General features: G+C 46.2%; 2 protein-coding genes across 3 annotated transcripts in view; both read left to right on the forward strand.

The window, feature by feature from the left end:
* SUCO (SUN domain containing ossification factor) overlaps nucleotides 1-1,992 on the forward strand; it is a 37,974-nt gene extending 35,982 nt beyond the window's left edge. For both annotated transcript variants that reach the window (XM_018079084.2, XM_018079085.2), the window contains exon 24: nucleotides 51-1,992. In XM_018079084.2, coding sequence (XP_017934573.2) covers nucleotides 51-497 — 447 coding nt within the window. In that variant the 3' untranslated portion in view covers nucleotides 498-1,992. The remainder of the gene's footprint in view (nucleotides 1-50) is intronic.
* Nucleotides 1,993-9,878: 7,886 nt separating this feature from the next.
* Nucleotides 9,879-13,876, forward strand: FASLG (Fas ligand). Its single transcript, XM_008927008.3, has 4 exons — nucleotides 9,879-10,268; nucleotides 10,621-10,666; nucleotides 12,077-12,127; nucleotides 12,530-13,876. The coding sequence occupies exons 1-4, from the start codon at nucleotides 9,879-9,881 to the stop codon at nucleotides 12,922-12,924; spliced, it is 882 nt and encodes a 293-aa protein (XP_008925256.3). The 3' UTR covers nucleotides 12,925-13,876.
* The last annotated feature ends 501 nt before the right edge of the window (nucleotides 13,877-14,377 follow it).

Raw genomic sequence — 14,377 nt, forward strand, 5'->3', positions numbered from 1 at the left:
TGCTTCCCTTCCAGAACCTCACTGTTTCTTTTTTTCCCTTGTGATTTCAGAAAAAGCGTTGCAAATACAAAAGTGAAAAGCCAGAGACTGTTAAGCCGACAACAGAGCCTGTGCATCCCATAGCCAATGGGGAAATCAAAGGAAGGAAGCCCTTCACAAACCAGAGGGACTTCTCTAACATTGGGGAAGTTTATCACTCTTCGTATAAGGGCCCCCCATCCGAAGGAAGCTCCGAAACATCATCACAGTCTGAGGAGTCTTATTTTTGTGGCATTTCAGCGTGTACGAGTCTGTGCAATGGGCAGACCCAAAAGACAAAAACTGAGAAGAGGGCTATAAAGCGAAGACGGTCTAAAGTTTCAGACCAAGGGAAGCTCATAAAAACTCTGATACAGACTAAGTCGGGGTCAATGCCAAGCCTGCATGACATAATCAAAGGAAACAAAGATATAACAGTGGGAACACTTGGTGTCACGACAGTGTCTGGACACATCTAAAACTAGCTGAACTTCTCAAACAGGAGAGTGTTTGTTCGTTTGAGAACAGTCTGTGGTATTCTGTGGGAGGATAGTGGGAGACAAAGAGCTCAACCAATTGGAAAGTATTCAGAAATTTGGTTTCTGCCTTTTTAAAATAGATGGGATTGTGTCAATCTTGGCTATAAGCTGCAGCTTTACAAGGCTGATAATTTCCTATGAGAACAGCTTGGGGGGAGGGAGGGCAGGGTTCATTTTATAAAGGTTTTTTTTCACAGTTCCTGGGACAGAGATTTTTTGAAACCCAGTTTGTTGGGTGGAATAGGGATAAAAGCCTAATCCTCTTCCTTTAGCTTTGTTCCTATTTCTTGCACCTTCCCATATTTATGTGCCTTTTGTCTATTTATAATGCCACTGGAAGAGGGGAGATACAATTGTTTGTCATTTGATTTATTTTGTAATTTCTCTAGCTTTTTTTGAAGATGCAACACTACAGTGCTGTAAAGGGACATGTGTTGGCCTTCAGCTGGACTCGGTAATGTGGACTGGATACTGTAAAAATACCAATAGATGGACTTGCCTGACTAGATTCTGGTTTTGCAAACTCTGAGGAAAATATGTCACCAGGGTTGGTAACTCTGTCTGTTTGCACCTTGAGTCACAAATGTGAGCTGTAGTCTGTGCAAAATCAATGACGGTGGCTCTCCAGGACTTCCCCTGTGCAGTGGAACCTGAGGCTGATGAATGCATTTGTCATCTCAATGGCCTGCTGCAGTTGTCTGAAGGAAGTGGATGAAGAATGCTCACTGTTGTTGTGCTGAGTTCAGTGAAAGCTCAGCTGAAGAACGGGAGAGTGAGCCCAGTACAGCCAGGCTGTTCTCTGAGCGGGTCCGGCTGTGCTGAGTTTGCAAAGCCTTGGAGTCTGAGCAGTCGGGCTGGTTCACTGGGGGTATTTCCACAACGTTTGCTTTTGTATTGGCTAACAAATGTGCAGTGTTGGTATGGTTGGTATTTCATATTCAAGTGTTTTTTATTTTGACTGTGATTGTATATTTGGATACTATAGGATGTGTGGTTGCTAAAATGTTGTGTGATTCTGAATGAGTGGAACAAAAGGTTATTCCTTTTGACAGGTGTTACAGGTTCACGTTGTACAAAATAAGTTAACTTATTGAGCACTTTTAGTGGTACCCTTTTTAACAGATCTAATGCCTTTCCTGGGTATTGTATGTAATGTGACTTATTTAAAGACTTTGGTTTTTTTGCTGCTTTCTTGTTAGTTTTTGAATACTTTAAAGTGATGTACTTTCAGAGTTGATCTGCGCAATTAGCCAGTCAGAGCACATGAACCAGACGTGTTGAACCTGAATTCAGAAGGGTGTCAAACCTGGATTAGGAAAATACATACCACCAGAGTGCAGCATCCAATGTTGTGGAACAAGAGTATGTAACTACAGAGCTGTAGTGCCATTAGAAACTGTGAATTTCCAAATAAATCTGAACACTTTGTCTTTCATTTACTGGCATTTTTCCTTCGAAAATGAAACTTGTGGCTTAAATTGTCTGAGAAGGACTGTTCTTTAATTTTCAGTCTAGGACTAGGACTGGGGTCCTTCGGCCCTAGTAAGAAGTTCATAAACTCAGCCTAGATGTGTTTGTCTATTTAAGGAAAGAAAAGGGGGAGGTGAATTCTGAAGGCCAAGTTGTGCTTTGTCTGAAAGTTCAGGAATTGTGGCCCTGTGAAACTGCTGGATAAGTTTCCAGCAGGTCAGTTCACACCTTGCCCAGGGGGATCCCTGGGCGTGGTGGCTTTCTGTGAGAACAACTGCATGAAATGACCTCTTGATACTCAGAGCTAAGGTTTGTGAAAGATATAAAAGGCCCTGAAAGGAAAAGGTTAGGGAGTCATTTATTATTTCAAACCAGAGTTTTCAGCTTGGTTTGCCTCTTACTGGTCCTTCCCTCCTAACTTAAGCACTGTGTGCAGCCAAATGCTGAATTCACAGGCTCTTCAGCATTGATTTTTTCACTTGAGTGTCTCAAGACTCTCTGCTTCATCATAGCACTGTTATTTAAAAAGCAATTTAGTGTGGGTTTTGCTGGGGAGGGGGGATTGGATGGGGAGAGTGGCTGTTTTTTTGGGGGGAAGGTGTGGGCTTCTTTTATTTACTCCTTTCTCTTGATATGTCACTTGTAGGAAACTGTGTACCTTCATTGCCCAGGCAACCACTGGGCTCTTCTCTTCAGTAAGAATCACCTGAAACTGGACATGTCTGAATTCTTAAAACAGCCCATCTTTACTCTCTGCTATGAACCAAAGACTGACAGGTATATACTAGGCTGATAAATGTAGAATGAGGCTGCACATTTGTTATGACCCACCCAGAAGAGGAGGGTAACCCAGGTTCTTGTTAATAAATCCTTTGGGGTGGATTAGAGTGAAACAACACTGAATAGTTGTGTTTGTAAACATATATATATATGTATATATATATATGGGGTTTATTTTAGAACAACTTTGTTTCAAAAGTAAACAAGTGTGTTGCCATTTTGGGTGCCAACATCTATAGTGATGCAGCAATATTAAAGCATAGCAATATTAAGGCATAAAAATAACACCTAAGAAAATGTGTAAGGGAGAGAAAGGGAAAGAAAGGATAAGGGTCCAAAGATATATATATATACATATATATATAGTCACCATCACTAGATGCAGCAATGAAACTTGGTAGTTGCAGCTTCCATGTCTGTTGGTTGAAGTGGTGGTCTTGATCCATTGGGGCTGGGGGAAGACCCCCCCCCCAAACCTCAGAGATTTCAAGCTCAGGTGGTAATGCCTTGTACTTCCTCTGGGGTGGGGAGTTTTTCAGTGGATCATGTCATGGGACATGTCATAAGTCTTGGATGCTCCCCAGAGGGATCTTCACAGCAGAGCCATCATGTAAGGGAGGACACTGGCACGATAAGAAGGATTATCCTGCTTCTGCAGGATTTGCCTCTTCTTTTTTCTGGCAATCCAGTTTGTAGGTTCAGGTAGGGGGTAGTTGGACCATAGCACCCACTTGTCTCGTCTGAAGGTCCTTTCCCAGTAGCAGTAGCACATTCAGGGAGGGGGAGGCTTTGCTGGTTGTGCAGCTGTTTCTTTTCAGTTTGCTACAGTGGACAAAAGTCTTTTGGTGATCTTACAGTGTTTAGGCCATTGACTATTTCAGTCTGACAATGTTGAAATTCCAAGCACATGTTCACATTTCCAAGTTAACAGTTTCAGATGTCAAACCAAATGCCTTCTAAACCAATCCTTTAATACCCTGTGCTCTCTGTACATTTTAAGCACTGGGCATGACTTAGATCCAAGGAGTTGCCGCATTCTGTGGAAGAGTATCAGAGATAAAGCTTGTCCTGTAATGAACAGGAAATGTGCCATGGGAATAACACATCTGAAGGAACCTACAGAGCTGATTGTGCTTTTGCAGAGTTGAGAGTGTGTGCTTTGGCAGGAGATTGGAGATTGAACCACAGCTTCCACCTTCTGCTGACTTCCTGCTTTTAAGTATCTGTAACCACTGTTTTAAAAAAGGACTCTCAATATCATGTTCTTACTGCTTAATGTTGTCCTTTCATGTGGGCTCTTGAGTAATTTTTTACTTTCGGTTGTATTAATGTCATGCAATCTAGCTTTCAAAATCTGATTCTTTGGTGGAATCAGGTCTCTCAAATTGGTTATAATCTTTATATAGGGAATAATAGTTTCTAATGAAGACAGTCTTTAAATCTGAATGAATTCCTCTGGTGATGTGGATACTTAAATAGGGGAGGGGCTAGTCCATCTTGTGATATTACATACTGAGACTGGACAGCTGCTCATGTAAAATACTAAGAAACCAGTGTGTGTGTGCTGAGTGAGGATGGTGTCCTTCAGACCTTGGGCAGGTCTGGAGCCTGTGGTCAAAAAATACCTACAGAATGCAGAGGTTTCCTCAGGGGGATGAATAATCACGAACATACACCTTGTGTAAGTGAATTACCAGCTGTGGTTGCCAGAAGGTGGCATTTAGGTTATATACATTAAGTATCAAGAGAGGAAAACCAATATTTTTTAAATATGGAAACTCTATTAGTTGGTTGGTGTTGTAAGTAGAGAACTCAAGTCTAAGGTGTCTCTGTGTGGCTTCTGCTTTTGCGAAGTTACAGCACGAGATGAAGCAAGATGGAACAGCTTAGCATGCTTTGCTTAATTGGGTACAAACATGTTCCACTTGATTAGGAACAATTAAAGTGTAGAGCCCTGACCACAAACTGCTGTGAGCAGGCACTGGGTGGCTCATCTGGAAACCCGAAGTGTCAAACAGCACTGGGTGCTGCGGGAGACATCACTGTGGTTTGTGAGAGCTCAGAGACAATCTATGTCCCCAGAGCTTGTCTAGAGAAAATGCTTTAGTTTAGGAAAGGGTGCTGAAATGAATCTTTCTTACTTATCCCTTCTCTAATTTAAGGATAGTAATTTTGAAGGAAGTTTCCAAGGAGCTTCCTGCTGCCTTGCTGCTGTCACATTGGACACGTGGCCTGGGAGCTGCAACTGGTCTCACCTGTGCTGCTTTCCAGTGGCATCACCCAGTAACTCCCACATCAGCAGTACAACTTTTGGTAGGGAATAGAGAGGAAGTTAGTATCTGCACTTTGTGGACCTAGAGATGGAAAATGTTTGCCACCCTGAGGCTTGTTTTTCCTTTGTTAGATGTGGTCAGAGCCTACATCCAGCTGCCAGGCTCTCCACAGACTCGCAGCAAACAAGAATCCCTGTCTATTTCTTTTCTCCCAGAAAAATAACTTAAAGCAGGTAATGAATCTTCTGTTAGTCATAATTTGACACAGTTACTGCTGGAACATAAAGGTTGTATAGACTGCTCATGAAACCACCTGTAGCTCAAAGTTAAATCCCAGCAAAGTCAGCTGAAGGTCCCTTGGGGTTTTGGGAAGTCAGCTGATATCTGTGCTGTGTAATGAGATGGGCACACCTGCTGCTGGGCTCTCTGTCACGGAAACAATGCTGGAGGACCTGAATTTGCTGAGTGACCTGGAGCTGAGGTGTGATCATGGTGGACTCAGTGAAGATATCAGCGTAGATCTTGGGGGATTTTGTTGGTTTTTTGTTGTTGCTGGTTGGCTGGTTTGGGGTTGTTTGTTTGTTTTTTTTATGGGCTGAGGCTGCTCCCAAGAAAACAAAATTGTCAGATACCAACTAGGCCACATTGGCCAGCAGAGCCAGCTGGTGTTTTTCAGGGCAAAGGCTGACATTGTGCTGAGAACCTGGAGCAGGGCACAGACCCTACTGAAGAGCTTGTGGATGCAGTTCTCAGCTGTCACCGGGGAGGAGACGGGAAATCAGCATCTGCACGTTCTCCTTGGTCTTCCTCACAACCTCTAAGTGACCACAGCACCTCATTACATTTTCTCCCATAACTAAGCTATTGTATCATATGAAATGGCCTGCTTCTGTTTCTCAGAATAGATCCCGTTACCTCATAACCACTATACCTCATTTCCTTGTTCAAAAGAAATGAAAGCAGCAGAGTAATATTTTAATTATTCTTCTTTTTCTCAGTTGCTTTGGCTCCTTGGATTCTCTCCCACCTCGGGACAGAGCCCTGTACCTCTTTTACTGAATTCAGGGCTACTGTCTGCTTGTTGGGATCACGGTGAAGGAGAGGACAAAGCCCCTTGCTCACTGGAAGAGGGATGTATTAAGCACTGCAACACCAGTCCTGAGCTGTTAGCAAGGGATTTTGAAACCTGCTCAAGTGTGAGTATCCGAATGTCCCCCCTATGAGCTTTTGGCACCAAGACATGGCTTTACATGTGCTGTAAATGCTTCTAGCAAGGAGAGCAGTCACTGAGGAAATGAAAAGAGTCACCCTCATCTGGGAAACCAAACTGTTAAAAAAGCATGTAATAAAGAAACGACCCGAAGACGTCAGCACCAACTGCAAAGGCTGAGTGAGTTCAAATGTCTTCCATGCCTCTCCAAGGCTTCAGTAGATGAAGATCCTCTCCCTTTGGAGGCAGCTCTTACAAGCATCCATGCTAATGTTCAGTCAAAAACCCATGTCCTTTTTTTTTTTTGTTGGAACTCCTTCAGCTGTGGCTCTCTGGGAAGGTTTTTATTCTGTGAGATTTAAGAGCACTCTGCTGCTGGAAATTGTCCCTGTTTGCACAGGCTTTCCACACACTGTCCATCCCTCCCTGCCCATCCGCTCTTCAATGCACAGAGTTGGATCCCTTTGCTGTCCAGCAGTTACTGCAACTTCTTCCAGAGCCTCTCCAAAGTTAAAAATAGACTTGGAAGTGGGTTCCAGGACTGTCTGTAGCTGTCTGGTGCTGTATGTGAGCTCTCATGGGGGAACTTATGGGAACGCGTGGGCTTTCCCTACTGGGAGCTCATGTCCATCTGAGGAGCCTCAGTTTCAGAATTGTTTTCTTTCTAATATGATATTTTCTACCTAAAGAGCTTGATTTGAAGTCTTTGTTTCTAGACTTTTCTTCTGATGCAATTCCCTGTCCTCATGGTTTTGAATACTGTTTTTTGAATGCGAATGAGTCTCAACTTCCTCAGTTCTTGGGTGTAATTTATGCAGGCCTGTGGGCTTTCAGGAGTTGCTTTTTGGCATTTCCACCAGTCATTAGCGTAATAGGAAACATTTGTTAATCGCTTTCAGACAGACTCTGTCCAAAACATGATGAGAGCCTCTCCTACACAGAGGTTCACACTTAAGTTGGTTTTGTTTTATCTTCTGTCAAGTGTTGGATCTGGATCATTGTTCAAGTCCTGCTTTCTTTGGGATATTTCAGGCAAACCATCCCGTTGTCCCTAAATCTGCTGATACAACTTGTAGCTGCTGGCTGATTCTCTGCTGTCAACATAAACTTTAGTACAGTTATGTGTATTGTTACTAAAAGCTCCCATGTCTCCTCTGGGAGTGAAGTGGGGATGGAGAGTGTCGTTCTGAGCAAATCCTTTTCTTCAGTCTGTATCATGTTTTTCATTGGTTTGGCAGAGAGAGACAATTCTCTGATAAAGCCTCTGGAAGGTGTTTCCCTTTGAAAGTACTCTTTTCTGTTCAAATGACATAATAAGGCTGCTGGAAACAGAGAATGCATCTTGCAGACGCTGAAGAGGGGGATAGGGAGGCAGATGGAAAAATCTGATACCCTTTTTGTCCTTCTTATGCCCTCCTTTCCTACCTAGCTGTCCTTGTCCCATATTTTAGGAGGGCTTAACCTTGTCTAAATCAATGCCAACTGCTCTGTGACTCTGTCATCTTGGTGATACCTGAAGCTGGTGACAGGGAAAACGGAGTGTGACAGCAGCACCAGCACAGTGCAGTGTGTGGAAGGGAGAGGTCCCTGAAAGAATGTTGTGCACCAAACACAGTCCTTTGATGGTAAAATATCTGTGATCATTGGCTTGCCATGACGTGGTATCAGCAGGCTCTTGACTGGAGCATTAAAGAGCAAAGATGCAGCTGAAATGGCTTTAGCTGATTTCATTGTCTGTCCCTCTCACCCACCTATTAAAAAAAACATCTCTGTGAAAATAGGAAGCAGTGGGTGAGAAATAAGAGCCCTTCTGATGTTTAAGGGAGACTGCTACTGTGCCTTCAATCCCACTGGGATAAGATGTTGGCATTAAACACAGTGTCAGGGAAAAACCTGGGAATGGATCATCTCCAGGCAAAGCCACTGTGTGACACTCTCTTGTAATGGCCATGGGAGTGGATGGGGACCTGTCCTTGGGCTGGCTGGGGAATGCTGCTCTGGGGGGCTGAGAGAGGGAAGGCATAACCCAGCTTGAACTGTTGGAGTTGGATTTATGTCGCTTTGTGTCTTTTGTGTCAGAAACCTAGAAGTGCAAGGAAGAGCCAGTTGGGGTTGTTGAAACCTCTTTTGCTGCATATCGCTGCTGCAGCAAAGGACTGTGGTGAACATCTTCAAAAAGCAGCGGGGTGTCTGGTGGTGCAGGCATGGCTTTGACAGCACGTTTGATTTATTGGTGTGGTTGGAGGCAGAGCTGAGCCCTCGTTTTGGAGAAACAAGTGTACATACATTATTCAAGTGTGCTCTTCTCAGATCCCAGTTTTGATGTTCAAGATCAAAGCCTGTGTGTTGGGATCGCTTCCTTCAGCCACAAATCTCCAGTTTGTTCTTGTATCAAACATTTTAGTTTTTTAGCACAAATAAACACTTCTGTAAAATGCCAGAACAAACTGTTTATAATCACTTGTGTGCACCTGTAAATCTTCAGGAAAATCTCATTGTCACCACTCAGAAATCTGCAGTCAATGAGGAATGGAAATGTCCCTGTCTCTCTTCATTAGGATTTTGTAATGAGCTCTTATAAGTGCTGGTCCTTGCAGCATAACCTGGATTCTGGATGATTTCTTGAAAGGCAAGAGAAATTCTACTAAGATGAGTGGCACTGTGTCTGCCCCTGGCTTTAGTCATGAGATACCCAGCCAGGTTCTATCCTGCTGCAGTGCTCAGCACTGACCTGGAGAGATGATGAAAAAGCCCTTCCCTCTGTGAGGCTTCTTCTGGTTAGAAGAGGACTGTGGGATTGGAGATAGTATTTGCAAAGGCATTGAGGGGCAGCAGAAGCTGTCAGAAGAGCCTACTTGTGCCCCAAGGCACTGTGTGTTCCCCACATTACAGCAGTCCCCTGGTTCAGCCTGGCTGGTGGATCAGTGGGGGTGAGGGCGGCCCACCGAGCTCTGCTTGGGCTGGTAATGCTGGGGCTGTTTGGGCTGCAGCACTCACTGTGTCCTCCTCTTCTGACATAGATTGGTTTTTATTACAGTGGGATGGTGTCTGTGACCATGTTCTGTGACTCAGGATCCATGCCCTGTGAAGCAGCCAAGGAAAAGGTCGGATGCAAAACGGACAGTGGTAAGGAATTTGTCCTGTGTGAAATGAAGTGACTCCCCGGCACTGAGAGCTGCACTTGGCATTGGTTCCTCATCCTTCTGCTGAGGGCAGAAGTCATCAGCTCTACCTCTGCCCTCTGCCAGAGGTTTTGTCGTTCCCTTTGCACTGCTTGTGGTCTAGGACACCTCAGCGGAAAAGCAGCTGCCTCTGTCTGAGTGGGCTGCTGGAAAGAGTGGCTGGTGGTGGGTATGAGCTATCACTCAGCCCCGGACTGGCAGCGCAGCCCTCGTACCTCCAGCCCGTGGCTGCGGGAGCGCGTTCGGCTCCCGAGCCCCGCGGGCTGGTCCTGCTGCCTGGCGGGGGAGGAGCAGGTTCGTGTCCCGAGCCTGCAGCCGAGGGCGGAAGCTCTTTGGGGTTTGCTGTCGGTGCTTGAGGCTTTCAGAGAGTCGCAGCATCTGAGCCGGGTGTTCACCGGATGCAGGGATGCAGGCGTGCAAAGGCAGAGCTGGGTGCTCCCCCAGGGCTCAGGCTGGGACAACCCCGGCAGTTTTTGGCTGCCGTATGGAGGACCACACCAAGCGTGTCCAGCCCATCCCGCTCCCGGCCATGCAGCAGAACTTGAACTACGGGTACCCCCAGATTTTTTGGGTGGATGGCTGTGCTGAAGCAAGTACTTCCTGCCCCTCAGCACCCCCTGTTGCTCCTTTCCCACCACCAGTACCGGACCGGAGGAAAAAGCCAGGGAAAAACAAGGAAAGGAGGGGCTTCGACTTCCTGGTGATCTACTTGCTGCTCCTGCTGGCCTTCGCTGGAATGGGGCTGAGCATGTTTCGAATTTTTCACCTGGAGAAGGAACTGGCTGAACTCAGAGAGGTGAGTTTTGCCTGGCTGGTCACACATCCCTGGGGAAAGAGGGAAAAGGAAAAACTTGAAATTGTGTCTGAAATGCTCAGGTGGCACAAAGCTCCCCAAGGGACAGGATGGTGCTACTTCAGTGTCTGCTGTGACAGAGTAAGTGAAGTTACTTATTACTGTGAGGGACTGCTTGGTTGGTGACTGATGTATCTGGATGTCTTCATGTTCCTGAGTGCTATGAGGTCTCTCCCTGTATATTTCTTAGCACTTGACAGCTCCCAGTGAGCACCCAGATTTTGCCACTGTTAAAGACAGTCTTTGGCTGCTTATGCTCTCATTCTAAGACAGTGTCATTCTTCTCTTTTGACAGTCTTCCAGTCCTGAACACATCCCTCCAGCTCTGGAGAAACTCATAGGTGAGTGGATGTACTTGGAGGAGGAACTCCTGTGTTAGCAGGTGCGAGTGTTCCTGTCAAACTCTTTCCTCATCAGGGGTCACAGCTTGATGCTCTGAGAGTGCTGATTTCTCTTGCTTGGCTGGACAAAGAGCTTTATCTCAGGGCTGTGGGGATTTGGTCCTGCAACCTCCCTGCTGGACTGCTCAGAGGTGTCAGCCACAGATTCCTGGGACAGTGTGACAGATTGTGGGGCCTCCCATTCCCAGTGTGACAATGGTACTAGGAGTACTCTGCTGTGAAAGGGAGAATCTGGCTGCCCTGACACAGAGCAACAACATGAGTGAAGGAGGAGAAAGGAAATGGGCACTGGACATGTTACTTCTTTCTCTCCTTACTCTTAGAAGATTCTGGGAGGAAGTAGAGGGGTCTGTTTTCTTTGGAGTGAGGAATTAACTCCCACCCTTGAAAGCACACCTTATTTTTTTCCTAAATTCTTTTGGTACAAAGCTAGCTGAGAAATGTTTGATTATATGTAGAGAGTTTTTCTCTTAGAAATGTAATTTCAGTGAAATTGAAACTTTCCACAAGAACCCGACAATCTTTCTAGATTTCACTTAGGAAAAAAAGGAGTTTCAATTTCAATGGAACAATTTAAAAATCATATTTTGAACTTCCAAACTATTATTTTTTCATTTGCATTCCATGCTAATGTTGTCAGTGAGAATATCCTTCTTAATGATGGCCAAGTCTTAAAGTGCTTTTCAGCTCTCTTGACAATTTTTGCTAGATTTGAAAGGTTTTATTTTATTTTCTCCCTTTGAGGATTTTGGTTAGTAGAAAAGATAATTTCTTTCAAAATTTGTTCTGATACTGAATGCAAACACATTTGGAAATAGCAAAATTCTCTGGAAAGGGCAGTCCTGATTCCCATCAACTCCCATATCAATAAATTTTCCACTTTAGGGAAAGAGGAACTGTCATTTTAACTGGATGCTCAATGCTCTGATCAAAAGCTTCTTTAGCAGAAGCCAAACAAAAGTAGTAACCCTGAATTTCTTGAGGGGATGGATAAATAAATAGAAACAGAGAAATAATGTAAAGAAGAAAAGGGAGAGGATAGAAAAATTTAATTGGCTTGAGGAGAGAATAGTCTGCTTCTAAAATTAGAGGACACGAAGTAGATGCTGATAAGAAGGGAAGGATGAAGTGGGTGGGATCCACATACTGAGTTGGTGTAACTGGCCCACCTGTCCAAGGGAAGCCAAGGCTCCCAGGAAAGGCAGAGTTTTCCCAGCTGTGCTCTGCCTCCCTGAGGACAGGGTCTGCCTGGCCAGAGGGGTGGTTTGCAGGGTTTCAAGTGACAGATTTGTGGCTGGCTCCCTCCTGCTCTCTGGGCACATGGCTAATGTCTTCTCTATTTCTGTGCAGGGCAGAAGGAGTCAATGAAAAAAGAAGAAAGAAAGGCAGCACACTTAACAGGTATGTGCTGAGGGACCAGCAGGATTCGGGAGCAGGAGACAGAGCAGATGTGATTGGAGTGAGAGGGTGTCATGGTTGTAGTTGTGAGAAGCCCACCTCACACAGGTCTTCCTATTTTCCTAGGAAAAGATGTGCTCTGATGGCAGAAAGTTGCTCCACAGATAAAACCTCCCCCTCATTCAGACTTCTCAGCGAGGCCTGTTTTTGGCTTGCCTCTGGGGTGTGTGGGGCAGAAGCTGTCACAAGGGGCTGGTGTTGATGAGGTGCCAGGTCAGGGTGGGTTGCAGTCAAGGGCTTGGACAAGGGTAGACTTGTGACGTGGGGTGTGACTTGAGAGGAAAAAACCCACACAACTGTTGTACTTTACCACCCCTTTTTTTTCCTTCTTGATTGGGCTTCCAGGGAGCCCATCCCAGCAGGGCCTCCCTCTAGAGTGGGAGCCCATCTCTGGCCATGCCTACACCAGTGACATTCAGTACCGTGACCGGGGGCTTGTCATCAATGAGACGGGGCTGTACTTCGTGTACTCCAACGTGCTGTTCCGGGGCAATGTCTGCGACAACCAGGTGCTCACACACATTGTCTACAAGAGAAACCCGAGCTCCCCGGGCAGCTACGTGCTGATGGAGGACAAAGGCATCAACTACTGCACGGGTCACAGGACGTGGGCCCGGAAAAGCAACCTGGGGGCTCTATTCAGTCTCAGGAAGATGGACAGTGTGCACGTCAACGTCTCCAAAATCGCTCTGGTTAATTTTGAGGAATCCAAGACTTTCTTCGGCTTGTTTAAGCTTTGAAATGGAGTGTGGCCAGCAGCGCCCCCTCACACACACCCTAGGATGTGAGGGCTGCCTGAGTGCAGTGGCCAAACCAGGGTCACACACCACAAAACTCACCATGAAACCATGTTTTGGCCTTCAGTGTGAAAGAGTTCAAGCCACTGGCAAAGGCTTGAAAGCAGACACCTGGGAAGCACCAGAGCTGTACTGTGTCAACCTGAAGAGAACTGGACATGTTCTCCTTACAAAGAAACCCCCACTAAACTCAAAATGTGATGTGCTGAAGACCCCATTGAAACTCACTACTCGCTACCTGAGAAGAGGCTGGGGCCTGTGCCTCGCATGGTGTCATGGTCCTGGTGAGCTTGGGCCAGCAGGGACAGCTGGTGGGCATTATGGAGGTCCCTTGAGCCAGGACTGCAAGTGCCTGGGTTGTGCCACACTGCAGGGAGTGGTGTGGGAATGAGTAGTGCCAACAACTGCTCACCCCGGGCCATGGCTGCCTGCCCTGCCTGGGCATGGGGCTCTGTGCTTGCTGTCCAACAGGCACCTGCCTGCAAGTTGGGCTGTTACAGCTGGTATGTTCATTTTGTGTTTAGTTATTGAACTGTTCCCATCCCAGAAAATGCTCCTCAACCCCTTTATTTAACTCATCCTGACTGTCTTGCAAGGAACATGCTAGAAGCAATGGTGGCATGAGGAGAGTCCTGACCCTGGAGTGGAACCATGACCACACTGTGAGGGTGGGGCTGGTGAGGAGGCCATGTGCTGACAGGATCTGAACAGCAGGGCAGTGAGGCTTAAGGTGAAAGCAGCATTTCCAACCCCCCTCCTGCCCTTTCAATATGTGAGGATCCTCTGTGGAGATCTGGTCTGCCACCCCTTTCATGATGCATGTGGTGACATGCTGGCATCTATCCATGGCATGGCTTCAACTGGCCCCCTTGTCATGAGATGTTGTCTCCTGAGCAAAACACAGATGGTAAATAAAATATATTTTTCTAGTAAGTGACACTGTCCTCTCCTCATTTGGTGCAATGGACTTCTGCAATGGCCAAAGCACTGAAGGCCTCTGTGATCAGGGTCCAGCACCTTGTTCCTTTTCCAGTAGCATGGCAGAAATCTGGGAGCCTTATCCCACTTCACTGCCTGCTTGGCACTGCACAGGATCCCTTCCATGGAGCTTTGGGGCTCCAGCATGCAAACATCAGTATTTGGGGTTTGGGGAGGTGTGATGTGGGCAGCACAGACCAGACAGCCCAAGCCCACTTGGACCATCAGGCAGGGCCTGATTTCAAAACACAGGCTTGAGCCTGAGTGGAGCCAGAGACTTTGCTGAGCAGAAGCACTGCTGTCTCCATAGACACTGTGGTCCTCTGTGTGACTTCTCCCAGGGCAGTCTGAAGGACAAGGAAAGGAAGTGGTGTAAAAAGAAAAAGCCTATTTGCTCACTCTGGTGTCTGGTCAGTGC

The sequence above is a fragment of the Manacus vitellinus genome, unplaced genomic scaffold, assembly GCF_001715985.3.
Source record: "Manacus vitellinus isolate BGI_N305 unplaced genomic scaffold, ASM171598v3 scaffold_44_pilon, whole genome shotgun sequence".
Taxonomy (NCBI): Eukaryota; Metazoa; Chordata; class Aves; order Passeriformes; family Pipridae; genus Manacus; species Manacus vitellinus.

What these genes read in the sequence shown, in the direction of transcription:
- FASLG (XM_008927008.3), top strand. Translation starts at nt 9,879, where the DNA reads ATGCAGGCGTGCAAAGGCAGAGCTGGGTGCTCCCCCAGGGCTCAGGCT. An exon ending in AGCTCTGGAGAAACTCATAG is followed by an intron (nt 10,667 to 12,076) that starts GTGAGTGGATGT and finishes ATTTCTGTGCAG; the next exon opens with GGCAGAAGGAGTCAATGAAA. An exon ending in AAAGGCAGCACACTTAACAG is followed by an intron (nt 12,128 to 12,529) that starts GTATGTGCTGAG and finishes TTGGGCTTCCAG; the next exon opens with GGAGCCCATCCCAGCAGGGC.